General features: G+C 41.1%; 2 protein-coding genes across 2 annotated transcripts; both read left to right on the top strand.

Moving 5' to 3' along the window:
• The first annotated feature begins 349 nt into the window (after positions 1 to 349).
• On the top strand, positions 350 to 7,007 carry LOC144632559 (uncharacterized). Its single transcript, XM_078491231.1, has 4 exons — positions 350 to 622; positions 999 to 5,055; positions 5,139 to 6,893; positions 7,004 to 7,007. The coding sequence occupies exons 2-4, from the start codon at positions 1,301 to 1,303 to the stop codon at positions 7,005 to 7,007; spliced, it is 5,514 nt and encodes a 1,837-aa protein (XP_078347357.1). The 5' UTR covers positions 350 to 622; positions 999 to 1,300.
• A 4,069-nt stretch (positions 7,008 to 11,076) lies between these two features.
• LOC144632073 (kelch-like protein 40) lies at positions 11,077 to 12,882 on the top strand (the record flags this gene model as incomplete). The annotated part of the gene is made up of 2 exons (XM_078490678.1): positions 11,077 to 12,089; positions 12,177 to 12,882. Coding segments are annotated over exons 1-2 (1,662 nt in total), but the record flags the coding sequence as incomplete, so codon positions are not given.
• Between the last annotated feature and the right edge of the window lie 2,016 nt (positions 12,883 to 14,898).

The raw sequence follows: 14,898 nt of genomic DNA, 5'->3' as shown, positions 1-14,898 counted from the left end.
AGTTTAACGCTTACGTATCAAGATATTTTGTGCTATTTGCCTGGTGACAATGACTGGTATCGTTTGGAACTCGAAAGATATATACGCGGAGCCGGGCGCGGAACCAATTATAAGAGAGTTGTCTCTTGCCAGGGTAAATTGTATTTTTTCGAATCTCCACAATGGATCAGACGGCAGGTTTTCTTAGAAAGGTCACACATTCCTCTGACTCCTAGACAGTATAGAGAATGGTCGAATATGGTAAGCTACAATCCATATACTAACAGCTCGATGCAATTACCATCATACTTGGAGGAAAACAGTGCTTTGCTAGAAATATTTGTTTGGGTGGTGGGTTCCTGTTAAGGATACTAGCCAAAGGTAATCATTTTTTAACTCCGTTATTTATTATCTCGATACAACAATAGTTATACGTATTGATCCTAGCTACGAACCTAGTTACAGTGTTTATATGTGTTTATCTGCGTTTTCATTGGTTTTGTAATCGGACCTTTTAGCGTCCCCACGCGCATATATAAGCCGCGTTTAGCGTCCTTTTAAATAGAGTTTTGCAAGATTCGAGTTTATCACAAGTACTTTCGTTAGACGTATTCTTAACCTTTGGCACAAGCGGGACCGATATGTAAGTAACTTTTTAATTTGTTTAGTTTTTATCGCATAGTAATCGGGCGAAAGTACACGAATGAACTTTTATTGTACAGTTTTAATTGATTTATAATCGCAAAATGAGTAAATTGGATCAAACACTTTGTCGATCATGGAGTGAACGCCCACCATTGAAAATAGCAACTTAAGTACTTTGGGCTGTAAATCAGCCACACGTATCTATCGTGCATTTGTTATGTTAGTTTTTAAATGTAGTTTATTCTAGTTTGTTTGTAATTTTAGCCGCATTATTGTCGTTTAAAGTACGTAGTTTTTGGACACGCGTTTTGCCCATGTATTACGCAACATTTCAGCTAAATTGATTAGAATTTCGTTATATTGTTAATTTTCAGTTTACGATCGTTTATCCTTGATCGTTGATTCTTAAATCGAAGCAATAAATCGCCGTTAACCGTCAACTTTGGTTTTCCGTGGTTAATTTGCACCTTCGAAGACGACCCGTAAGATAGTCCCTAACACTTCGTTACCACACGCCTTAAAGCGACACGCCTAGAAGTTTGTTTTGTTTTTGATTTCGTTTTGGCACAGTCGCTGCAAGCGCCACAGTAAAATATCGTGGTTACATTCGCCAATGGTTATGAACATTTCTTGAACTTTGCTTATTCGTTTGGAGCTTCGTTTCCTTGGCCAAACAATGAGCATTGCTAGCGCACCAGCATTCCTTGGTAACGACGCGTCACCTGATCCGGACTTCGAGGCGACGCCGCAACTTGAGCCACCCAAAAGCGTGACAGGCGTGGAGCCATTCCGCTTGAAAAAATCTAAAACAACAGGGCGAAGTAGAAAAATGACTGAAAGGGGAATGGCTTATCATTTAGAAATTAAACTGGCAAATCGAAACTCTGCCTATAGAAGATTGAAACAACAAATGGAGAAAATCAATGCGATGCGTGACTCGCCAGACGCGCCGATAGAACAATTAGAAGAACAGCGCTTTCATCTGGATCGTTTCAAAGATGAATTTGACGTCGCGCATAAAGAGCATGACGATCTGTTAGAATTTGAAGAAGAAAGAGAAGCCTCGTATCGATGGTTTGATGTCCGAGACCGAGAGTTCTTTGAGTGTAGAATGAGACTTTGTGAACGAATACAAGCATTAGAAAGAAAATCTAGCCGAGCACCATCAATGAAATCTGGCCACAGCAAGGGGTCCAAAGTGTCTGACAGGTCTAAAATAAGTTCGCGTGGTTCTTCTTCCACAAAACACCTTTCGCTTGCTTTAGTGGATGCGGCAGCTAAGGCTGCAAAGCTACAGGCTGAAATGGAATTTCTCGAAAAGGAAAAGGAATTAAGAAGATTGCAGCTTGAAAAAGAACTAGCTATCGCAAGCGCTGAAGAAAAAGCAATAAAGCGAATTCTCGAAAATGAAAGATTAGAGGCCGATAAAGAAGAGTTAAGTGTCAAAGGCGTCAAGCAGGAGTTGAAACCGGACGTAAGCGACCAAAACATTAAACAAGAAAGAAGTTTTACTCCCAACCCGCTTGCTCCTGCATTCGTTTCTACGCCATCTCTTGAGCCTCTGAGACCAAATTCAGCGCCGCACTTCCAGAACAGTGATGTTAATACAGCACTTCAAGAGCTAGTCACCTTACAAGCCAAGCAAACAGAGTTGAGCTCGTTAATAATCAATCAGCAGAAGATTACCAACCTTCCGGTAAAAGAGCCGCCTGTTTTTTCTGGAGACTACTTTGAATATCCAGCCTTTGTCGCCGCCTTCGAATCTATCATCTGCAGTAATGTGCCTTCGAACAAAGATCGCCTTTACTTCTTAGACAAATATACTAGAGGGAAAGCCAACCAAGTGGTAAAGGGATTCTTGGCTATGACTTCAGATAGCGCGTACGAAAAAGCTCGCAAGATGCTAGACGATCGCTTTGGCAACCCCGTCCATGTCGCAGAGGCATACAAGTCCAGACTCAGAAACTGGCCAAAAGTTATGGACGGAGACAGCAGTGGCATTCAGGACTTTGCAGATTTCCTCGTGCGCTGCGAAGAAGCAATGAAGAAAATGCAGTCCACGGGAGACCTGGATTCCACAGAAACCCTCCGCCTCGTAAGCAGCAAACTGCCTTCGTACTCTGGGGTGAAATGGTGCCGTCACGCCCACGATATACAGAAGAAAACAAAGAAAATTGTCACCTTCAGCGCCTTTGTTAAATTTGTCGGCGAGGAAGCAGATGTAGCAAACGACCCCGTGTTCTCGCCAAATGCTCTGAAGGCCGATAGAAAGAAACCCGATAATCAGATCAGGTCTGGGTGGAAAAACAGACAGAAGAAAAGAGACGATAGCAAGCAAAGTGCAAATACTTTCGCGACGTCCACTACTCCACCACCGAACAGTTTCGTCCCGCCGTCGCCAGCGAATCAGGAAGCTCAGGCCTGCCCCCTTTGCGATGGTCGACATGCTCTCGCCAAGTGTAACAAATTTTTGAAGAGTTCAGTAGATGAGCGCAGTGACATCATCCGCAGTAAAGGTCTTTGCTATGGATGCTTTAAGACAGGCCACTTGTCCTCTGGATGTATCAATCGATCTACTTGTGAAGAATGTGGAAGACGTCACCATACTCTACTTCATGGCGTGAAAAGGAGAACGACCGCAAGTAATCCGCAAGACACTCAGAACACTCAGCAAGCTTCCAGTGAGAAACCACCGGTCGCAGAGTCCGCTAGCTCAAACCTTATCAATGTAGCGCACAGTTCAGCTGCAGAACCCGCTGTGATCACCAACTGTCGAATCATTCAAGTCATTCTGTTTCACAAAGAGAACCCAGAGAAAGAAGTCAAGGTTTATGCTCTCCTAGACGACGCAAGCGATACAACCTTCGTCACCACCCAAGTTCAGCGTAAACTCGGCATTGAGGGTGTTGAAACCAGTCTTGATTTGAGTACAATGCTTGGTCATGAAAGGATAACAGTGAAGAGAATCGATGGTTTGGTAGTGCAGCGTCTCGATAAGCACACCGAAGTTGAGCTACCAAAGGCGTACGCAAGACAAAGTATTCCGTCCAGACGAGACCAAATACCAAGACCAGAAACCGTGAACAGATGGCCACACCTTAAGAAAATTCAAGATAAAATTCCACCCTACGATCAGAATGTTGAAATCGGCTTGTTAATTGGTTGTAACTGTCCCAAGGCGATCAAGCCAACAGAGGTGATACGGGGTAAGAGCGAAGAACCTTACGCAGTTCGCACCTTGCTGGGATGGAGCATCGTTGGACCAGTTGCGACGTCAGACACCCCTCTTGATGACCACGCCCTAGATTCCACCTGCAATCGAATCATAGCAAGAGAAGTTATCCCTGGAACTAGAGACAGCCAGTTTAGCTTCGTTTTCAACGGGAAAACAAAAGAAGTAATAAACCCTTCTGCAATCAGACAGATGTTTGAACTTGACTTCGTAGAGCACAAGAGCAATTCGAAGCATGGACTATCCAAGGAAGATAGAAAGTTTATTGAGATTGTTGAGCAGGGAGTTCACCAGTGTGAAGATGGCCACTACGAGCTTCCGCTACCTTTGAAGAATGAAAATATTAACCTTCCTAACAACAAGACTGCTGCGCTTCGCCGGCTTAGTCAACTTAAGAGAAGGTTCGAGGCTAAAAACGGCCAAAGATACTATGCAGACTATGTTGAATTTATGAAGAAACTGATAGACAGTGGATACGCTGAAAGGGTGCCGGAGATGTCTGATTCGGAGCATAAATCAAGCGATCAAGCTCAAACGAAGCATAATGTTTGGTACATTCCTCACCATGGCGTCTACCATCCCAAGAAACCTAACAAGATTCGTGTAGTCTTCGATTGTGCTGCTGAGTATGAAAGCGAATCGTTGAACAAGCATCTGCTTCAAGGCCCTGACTTGACGAATAACTTGACCGGTGTGTTGTGCAGATTTCGACAAGAAACAGTCGCTTTCATATGTGACATAGAGGCCATGTTTCACCAAGTGAAAGTGAATGAAGAGTACAGAGATTTGCTACGCTTCCTCTGGTGGGAAAACGGTGACCTCATGAAGCAACCTAAAGAGTACAGGATGACGGTGCATTTGTTCGGAGCGACCTCGTCCCCAGGCTGCGCAAATTTCGCCTTGAAGTCAACGGCAAACGATTTTGAAAAAGAGTTTGGAACCACTGCCGCAGATTTCCTTCGTAACGATTTCTATGTTGATGACGGCTTGAAGTCTGTGTCGTCGGTTGAGGAAGCCGTAAAGTTAGTCACAGATGTCAAGCAGATGTGCAACAGAGGGGGTTTCCGTCTCCACAAGTTTGTGTCTAACAGTAAAGAAGTCATCAGTAGAATCCCAGAGCCTGACAGAGCAGATGGCGTGAAGGAGTTGAATCTAGACCTTGACTCGCTTCCTTTAGAGCGCGCGCTTGGAGTTCAATGGTGTGTTGAGTCCGCTGCTTTCAGTTCTCCATCGTGCTACAAGACAAGCCGTGCACTAGAAGAGGAATTCTTTCAACTGTTAGTTCGATTTTCGACCCACTTGGATTCGTTGCTCCGCTGTTGTTGGATGGAAAGTCAATCCTTCAAGAATTGTGTCGTCATGAAGTAGGCTGGGACGATCCGATACCAGACGAAATTAAAGTGAAGTGGGAAAAGTGGAGAGCAGATTTGTTACAAGTACAGCGCGTCTCGATCCCCAGATGTTACAAGCCCGAGAACTTTGGTCGAGTAGTAAACGCACAACTCCATCATTTCTCGGACGCGAGCGTCAAAGGTTATGGTCAGTGTAGTTACTTGCGACTCACAGATGAACACCAGAGAATTCATTGTTCCTTTGTTATGGGCAAGTCGAGAGTTGCACCGCTGAAACCCGTGACCATACCTAGACTGGAGCTTACCGCCGCCGTGTGCTCAGTAAGGATCAGTCAGCAACTTCGCCAGGAGCTAGAGTATCACATCGACCAAGAATACTTTTGGACAGACAGCAGAGTGGTACTTGGATACATAAGCAATGAGAGTAGGAGATTCCACGTGTTTGTCGCTAACAGAGTGCAGGAAATTCAAGAAAACACTTCTGTTGATCAGTGGAAGTACGTTGAATCGAAACAGAATCCAGCAGACGAGGCTTCGCGTGGTATGAAAGCACAAGAACTACTAGATTCTCGATGGATTACCGGACCAGCCTTTCTTTGGGAGAGAGAAAACCAGTGGTTAGCCAGCAAAGAAGAAGACTACAAGCTCCAGGAAAGCGACCCTGAAGTTAAGAAGTCTGTCGTCATGGTAACCGCATCAACGATGCAGACTGCGCAGACCCATCCAGAGAAGTTAAGCCTTGCAGAAAGAATAGAGTATTTCTCTGACTGGTATCGTGCGAAACGAGCAGTTGCCCTGTGTCAACGCTACATCAGATGTTTGAGAGATCGCGTGCACAAGAAGCAGGGCAGCCAAGAAGAAACACGACAGCTAAAAGTCAGCGATTTGAAGAGCGCAGAGTGCGAAATTATCCGTACAACACAGAAGAAAGCCTTTAAAGAAGAGATAGCAATTTTACAGAAGATGAAGCAGGAGAGTACTGACCCCGACAGTAGAGACTTTGCCCAGCAGAGAAAGGTGAACATGAAAACATGCAGCTCGGTCTACAAACTTGATCCATTTATAGACGAAGATGGAATTTTGCGAGTCGGTGGTCGTCTCAGACGTGCAAGCCTGGCCGACAACATAAAGTTTCCCATTATCCTGCCGCGTGACAGTCATGCTACCAAGTTGATCATCAAGCATTTTCACGAACGTACACGGCATCAAGGCAAAGGGATGACCTTAAATGAGATCCGATCAAATGGATTCTGGGTGGTCAGCGGTTCGTCAGTAGTCGCCAGCCTGATTTCGTCCTGTGTCAAGTGCCAGAGACTACGCGGAGCAGTACAGGAGCAAAGGATGTCAGATCTACCTGAAGATCGCCTTGAGTCTACACCACCTTTCACTTACTGCGCCGTGGATTTTTTTGGACCGTTTATTGTTAAAGAGGGGCGCAAGGAGCTTAAGCGCTATGGTGTCCTCTTTACCTGTATGGCTTCGAGAGCTATACACCTTGAAATCGCCAACTCCCTCGAGACTGACTCCTTCATCAATGCCTTGAGGCGGTTTATCAATCGTCGAGGTCCCATCCGCCAGCTACGGAGTGACCGAGGAACAAACTTTGTGGGAGCTCGTAATGAACTGACCCAAGCCCTAGCCGAGATGGACCAGGAAAAGATCAAAACAGAGCTGCTAGAAGAGCAGTGCGATTGGTTCTCCTTCAAGATGAACGTTCCAGCTGCTAGCCACATGGGGGGCGTTTGGGAGCGACAAATAAGATCAGTGCGCAACGTCCTCTCATCGTTATTACAAGATAACGGAAAGCAGCTAGATAATGAGTCACTTAGTACTCTAATGAGTGAAGCAGAAGCGATAGTCAACAGTCGCCCCTTGACAGTCAACCAGCTTGCTGATCCAGATTCCTCAAGCCCATTGACCCCTAACCATCTTCTGACGATAAAATCGAAAGTCGTTCTTCCTCCACCGGGTTCATTTCAGCCAGCAGATATGTATTGCAGAAAGCGTTGGAGACGAGTACAACACCTTGCGAACGAGTTCTGGACCCGCTGGAGAAAGGAATTTCTACTTAGTCTTCAACAGCGTCAGAAGTGGACACGCCCTCGGAGAAATTTGCTTGTCGATGACGTAGTTTTGATCAAAGATGAAAATCTCCCTCGAAACGCATGGCAGCTCGCGAGAGTATCAGCCGTCTACCCCAGTTCTGATGGTCAAGTACGCAAGGTTCAAATAGCTCTTGCGGATAGCTGTTTGGACAACAAAGGAAAGAGGGTCAACTCAGTGCGGTATCTAGAGAGACCAGTCCAGAAGTTAGTGCTGTTGATGCCAGCGTCAAAGAATTGAAGAGATCCGGGGTAATTCCCGGCCGAGGAGCCTTTACAAACATTGAACTGAACTGTAAATAGAACTTGATTAAGTGATAATTTGAACATTGATAGGCTAATTAGTGAAATATGATTATTTCAGGGGAGCCATGTTAAGGATACTAGCCAAAGGTAATCATTTTTTAACTCCGTTATTTATTATCTCGATACAACAATAGTTATACGTATTGATCCTAGCTACGAACCTAGTTACAGTGTTTATATGTGTTTATCTGCGTTTTCATTGGTTTTGTAATCGGACCTTTTAGCGTCCCCACGCGCATATATAAGCCGCGTTTAGCGTCCTTTTAAATAGAGTTTTGCAAGATTCGAGTTTATCACAAGTACTTTCGTTAGACGTATTCTTAACCTTTGGCACAAGCGGGACCGATATGTAAGTAACTTTTTAATTTGTTTAGTTTTTATCGCATAGTAATCGGGCGAAAGTACACGAATGAACTTTTATTGTACAGTTTTAATTGATTTATAATCGCAAAATGAGTAAATTGGATCAAACACTTTGTCGATCATGGAGTGAACGCCCACCATTGAAAATAGCAACTTAAGTACTTTGGGCTGTAAATCAGCCACACGTATCTATCGTGCATTTGTTATGTTAGTTTTTAAATGTAGTTTATTCTAGTTTGTTTGTAATTTTAGCCGCATTATTGTCGTTTAAAGTACGTAGTTTTTGGACACGCGTTTTGCCCATGTATTACGCAACATTTCAGCTAAATTGATTAGAATTTCGTTATATTGTTAATTTTCAGTTTACGATCGTTTATCCTTGATCGTTGATTCTTAAATCGAAGCAATAAATCGCCGTTAACCGTCAACTTTGGTTTTCCGTGGTTAATTTGCACCTTCGAAGACGACCCGTAAGATAGTCCCTAACACTTCGTTACCACACGCCTTAAAGCGACACGCCTAGAAGTTTGTTTTGTTTTTGATTTCGTTTTGGCACAGTCGCTGCAAGCGCCACAGTTCCTTATAGAACTCATGTTATCTTAGAACAGTATATTGACATCGTGCTAGGTTATTCTGTCGAACTTTGGTGCTGAGTCCCTTATGGAACTTGAGAAACTCCGACAGGAACATTTAGCCGACTGGAATAGCAATTGCCGTTAAGTGTGACCCTTTGCTGTCTATCCTTTAATAAGTCGATGATGTAGTTGACGATAGTTGGCTTCACCCCAAGGTTGAACAGTTTTGCTATCAGCAAATGGTGATCCACCAAGTCCAATGCTTTCCCATAGACCAGGAGAGCAGTTCTAACAGTTAAGTGACTGCCGTCCGAAGTATGCAGCCAGTGGTGGAGCATCGATATGAGTGCAAATGTAGTTCAAGATCCTGGAATGAAACCAAATTGACCAGGGTCAATAGATGACGATATTGCTGGTTTCAGTTCCTTTATTATAATTTCGATGACGATGCTCTCAGCAATCTTTGATCGAGTGGACATCAGGGAAATCGGCCTCAAGCGCATTAGATCATAGAAATAATAAAGTTATGTTAGATCTTTATTACAGTCGCAGTTTGTAGAGGCCTTAAGTAAAGAGGGGGGGGGGGCATCAGCAAGTTTCCCCACACGAGGTACTCTGCACTCCATGAAAGAGGTGTTTAAAATATCGGAAATCGAAGGAGCGAGGATATCCCAGTTGGGAAGATTGTCTGGTCCCCCGGAACGTGAAGCGCTCACCGCCCTCAGTTTTCTCGTGACAGTTGATTCTGTGGCAGATAAAGGCTCATCGTCCTCCGAGTCTTCCAGGGCATCCTCTGACAAAGGTGAATACCTTTGCATTACGATGTATCCGGGGACCGTGAAAAACGGAGATCCTTGGAAATTTTAGTTGGTGATTTAGTTAAATTGTGATTGTCCTTCAAAAGAAACTTGCCCACTTAAGGAAAGGTCAATAAAGTGTGCAGTTTTAAAATTGTTGTATTGCAAATTGCTGTGTTGTTGTTAGTTTTATTATTTGAAGCAATGTATGAATGAGTGAATTTACAAAAATAAATACTGGACAATAAGATTACTACTGGACTGTATACATTGTTTTCTTTTTGTTGTTACTTAACATAATAGGAACGTATTTATGTTACAGGTATTAAACCACATATTTGTACTAACTTGATAATAATATGTATAAGATGTCCACCTTATTTTCCTGACATGAAATATCTGTGGAATTTGAATAAAAAGGTTTTTAATAATAATAGTTAACAATAGATTTTAAACTATCAAAGTATTAAAATACTTATAGTGCGCTAATGTTACATGTTAATTTGATTAAGAGGACAGGTCAAATTGCTTCCTAATGCGCTTTCTTCACGTAATTGCAATTTGTGGTGCAAAAGCAACCCGAATCGAGCAAAACTTCGCATGATTTAGAATTTTAGGTATTTTAGTTTAAATGCGCATGACATGAACTACATTAAAAAATACTAAGATACTTATGGTAAGCACTGTTCAATTTATTAATGAGCTATAAAAGTATATAAAAAATTGAAATATCTACCACGTGAGAACAAATAGGATACTAAATTATTAGTAAATATTAAGTTAAATAAAAACTAGTAAATGCTGTTTAAAGTTCTTACGTACAGTATTTGCTTGTTTGTCAATTTTCCTGAATAACTAAGTGTGAAACTTAAAATGTTAAAAAAAAAAATTAACAATCAAAGTGGAACGTGATATAGCAAAATAATATGTTGTTAAAAGGGGTTCAAAATGTTTTCAAACTCGGAGCGCAAATGAAATTTAAAAGCGTGAAATATTTCGTCTGGTATCATCCAGACTTCATCAGTCAATGAGGTGGTGTTTTTTTTAAGATGAATGTTAAGAAGACATTTCAATGCCTCGGGGGAGTTAAAATTCTGTCATAAATTTGTTGTTGTTACTGCGTCCTCCACAAAGACTGCGACCCAAAGATCGAGCAACCAACCGACCGACAGAGTGCGCTCACAAACGATACTCCTAAAAATACAAATTCAATAGGTATTCATTTGATTCATTTGATCAATCAGAGCATAGTATGATCAGAGAAAAGTCAGGAACTTTTTGTTATCTTTTGGGTTGAAAGCTTATAATGTGCTATTTTGAAAATCGTAGTCACTTGTCGATTTACGTAGTGGTTGCTGGGTTATTAAAAACCGCAAAATATGTTCAAAATTTCCGCGTCGTTTCCTAATACTCCCGAACGTAAGAGTCGGGGACTTTGATGACGATGAAAAAACATACAACTAGCGGAAAATGCACAGATTGGGGTGCTAAAATACCTTTTCGATAAAGATAAAGTTTTATTAGAGAAAAACCAGCAACAGTAATTCCTTGTCTAGTGCCTTAATATAGAAACTGCTTATTTTCATGCAGGTTTCATACGCCGGCCGATACGCCTTTGTGGTTCTGATTAGCAAGTAAAACAATGAATAGACAAGAAAACGCTTCAGGCATTTTTTTAGTGCATTTTCCATTGGTCAGCTATTCGAAGCTATTATCAAAAATGAGTCATCATAAAATTGCGAGAACTAAACTCCATTATTTAGGCATTAGTTAGTATATAACATGGCAGCCAAAATACGAGGTGTTGACGAGAAAACTACCCCAAGTCCAAGTAAAGAAAGCTTAATGTTGAATGAACTATTTATTCCGGAAGACTCGCTCGATCAGCCGTGCGACGTTGTTCTGGTGGTCGAAGATGGCAAGGAATTCAAAGCTCACAGAAAAGTTCTTTCAGAGGCAAGTCCCTTCTTTGAAAAGATGCTGAACAGCAACATGAAGGAGTCTAAAGAAGGAGTAGTTCGGTTGGAGATGTTTAGCGAGTCTGTTACGGCGACTACATTGGAGTTTATTTATACTGGTCATGTTCAGATATTGGCTGAAGAAATTGCCCGAGACCTGATCGTTATGGCCGATTATTTGTTTCTTCAGGAGTTAAAAACTCTCGTCGAGGGAGTTTTAGAACAGAAGTTGAATATATCAGATTGCATTTCAACTTATTATTTTTCTGATAGATATCATTGCGAAGTACTTCTTTCCAAGACACAGAAATTCATCCTTGCAAATTTCACCGCCGTGTACGCAGCGAACCGGGAAGAAGTTTTGAATATGTCGAACAAGGAATTTGAAATGTGGATTTCAAGTGATGAAATAGATGTCAGCGCTGAGGAAGAAGTGTTTAAGATCATTCTAGCATGGATTGATCATGACATCACCGAGCGGAAGAAATATTTTGCCGAGTTATTTTCTCACGTACGACTTGTTTATGCATCGCGTGACTATCTAAGCTGCGATATCGTGGCAAATGATCTGGTGAAAGAGAATGAAGGCTGTTTGAATCTTGTTAAGGATGCTATGAACTTGATTGACTTTAAAAACTGTGCTAGTCTCTCTTTTCCACCAAGGAATTCGCTTGAGACCCAGCCTGCTATAGTAATTAGTAATGGTGCAGAGTTTGTGTGTTATTTTCCTGATGAGGATAGGTGGTGTAAGTTGGCTGATATACCATCTGAATATAGCAAGTTGGACATATGTTTCCCTTGTGAAGGTATATTGTATCTCGGTACTAGATTACAGTTGTCATCATTGAATATAGTCAATTTGGTAAGCTTTGATCCATACACTAACCGTTGGATGCAGTTACCGCCTTTGAAAAACAGATATTTCAGGAGAGTATTTGTTGGTAATGGAGATACCTTGTACGCTTTGCTGTGTGATGTCTGCTTTCCGGTTGGGGACGTCGCAATTGGTTATCGGATCAGGAAACTGTGTGAGAGTCAGCATACCTTGTTCATCTCAAAGTATAAACCAGAATCACACTCATGGGAAGATATAGCATCTTTTAATCATTTTCGTCCAAATGCAAGAAGTCAATATTGCATTGTAGCCAGTGATCATTTTATATATTTTATTGGCGGTGAACAAGTACAATATGGAGAATTCCATCGTAAAATCGTAAAAAGAACAGCGATGAGCAATGTTGACAGGTACGACTTAAGCAAAAACCAGTGGGACAAAGTAGCTGATATTCAAAGAGCGAGAAGTGATGCTTGTGGAGCAGTAACGAACGGAAAAATCTTCATTGCTGGTGGACTTGATCAATGCGGAATCTGGCGGTTTATTGGATGTGAGATGTACAATGAAACAACAAATGAATGGCAGTATATCGCATTAATCAAGAAAACGTGGGATTTTAAAAACCTCTTGGCCGCTAATGGCAAGCTGTACGCTGTGTGCCAAAATCTTGAGCGTCGGGGTGGATATTTATGTTTGCAAGAAAGAAGTGTGGAATGTTATAACCCTGAAAAGATTCCCTTTTTTTTTTTTTTTTTTTTTTTTTTTCCCCCCCCCCCCTTCCCCCTTTTCCCTTCTTCTACCCATACGACGAAAAGAATAAATTTGATTTTACCGAGTGCCACCTACTACATTTCTCTTTGGGCTTCATCGAACCTTTTTTCCGAACTCAAAGGCTCACACATCCGTGTTGCAGGATTGATTGACCATTTAAGTCCATCTTTCCCTAAATATGAAGTACTTCGTGAGGCTTAATGGAACTCTCTACCTTATATGTATAAGGAAAGACCTGCTTAAATCTCTCAGCACAGAGAGAGTCTGCGTGGGAGGCTAATCTTAAGTAAAAAGAACACTCGAGGAGAGACTAAAAGGTAGTTCACACTTGTGACATAAGCACAAGTAAAACCTCGAGCATGTAAGGTATAGACGCCACTACTGACAAACCACCCGCAAAATTTACACTTTCTCTTTTTGAAAACAACGTTCAGGATTTTAGCTCTTATAATCACCAAAACCTCAGGGAAAACATGTCTAGAATGCTTTAATCTATAAAACTTTATGACTTGTGACGTCATAACATTGCTGAAAACGAATATTTTAATATACCAAGAATGGCAAACTCAAACTTAAGGCAAGACATCGAATCGTGTTTGATTGACCACGTAACGACTCTTTCTGTCCGGTATGGAACGCCACTAATAAAATTATTATTAAGATGTTATTAAGAAGCTATTTTTGTCACGTGACCTTTTTTGCTTTATATCCTTTTAACTTAAAATCGTAGTCCACCATGCTGGACAGATTCATAAAAAGTTTTTCATACAATGACAAACACACTTCATCTAATTTTCATCATATACCATTTCGGTGGCCCATAAAAATACCTATAACAGGTCACGTGACCATTTTTTACACGTTAGGCAAAAAATCAGTTAAAGTGCCTATGAAATGAAAATCAAGTTGAACTCATATAAAAGGCCTTTCAAAATGAAGAAAGATGGTGTTTTCCTAACGATTAACGATTTTGTATTATGCAAATTAGATAACTGATGACGTCATAAGTTTGACAGAAATTGATGTAAAAACACAAAATCAGTAATATCTCTGTAAATACTTAAGCAAAATAATTGAAACTTGGCACCAGTATTGTACCCCAAGAAATACACCACATGTTGCATATTTTGATGTTGCTATGGCAACAATCTCGGTTCCAGATCTCTTTCATGTGGATATAGCAATCCCGGGTTTTGATCCATTCCAAACCTTATCCTCCATCTTTAGGGTCATTTGGGTGCCTACCGCAATGAGCACATTACGTATGTTTGGAATGACACCATTTACTTCTCACTGTAAAGCCATAAATCGTGATATTTGATTCAAAGAAGAAAAAGACTGGGACCAAAAGTGTTGCCATAGCAACATAATTATATGTACCATGTGGTGTGATTCTTAGGGTACAATACTGGTGCCAAGTTTCATTTACTTTGCGTTAGTATTTACAGAGATATTACTGATTTTGTGTTTTTACACCAATTTCTGTCAAACTAATGACGTCATCAGCTATCTAATTTGCATAATACAAAATCGTTAATATCTCTGGAACGAGAAAAGATATCAGAAAAATGAAAACACCATCTTTCTTCATTTTGAAAGGCCTTTCATATGAGTTCAACTTGATTTTCATTTCATAGGCACTTTAAGATAAATACGTTTAATTAGGCTACAACGTTTTTCATGTTTTTTGCTTTATCTTTGCAAAATTATGACTGTTTTCAGAGCTATACAAATTTATTTTAGGTCTCCATGTTTAATATACAAACAATGACTGATTATGTTGGTCGCCTAGAAACCCTGACTCTCAAAACAAGAACGTGCACTAGCTAATAAAGAGATAACACTTAATCATAATAGCACTTAATTTCAATCGCACACAATACTTAGCTTATAAAACGATACAAGAATTAATAAACAATCAAATAATAATAATAACATCTTTTATTTAGACACGATAATTTTTTCAGCACAGCTGATGTGGTC

This window comes from Oculina patagonica, chromosome 12 (assembly GCF_052425735.1).
Source record: "Oculina patagonica isolate OP01 chromosome 12, crgOcupat, whole genome shotgun sequence".
Taxonomy (NCBI): Eukaryota; Metazoa; Cnidaria; class Anthozoa; order Scleractinia; family Oculinidae; genus Oculina; species Oculina patagonica.
Note: the sequence above shows the minus strand (reverse complement) of the source record. Positions and strands in the feature narration are given on the sequence as shown.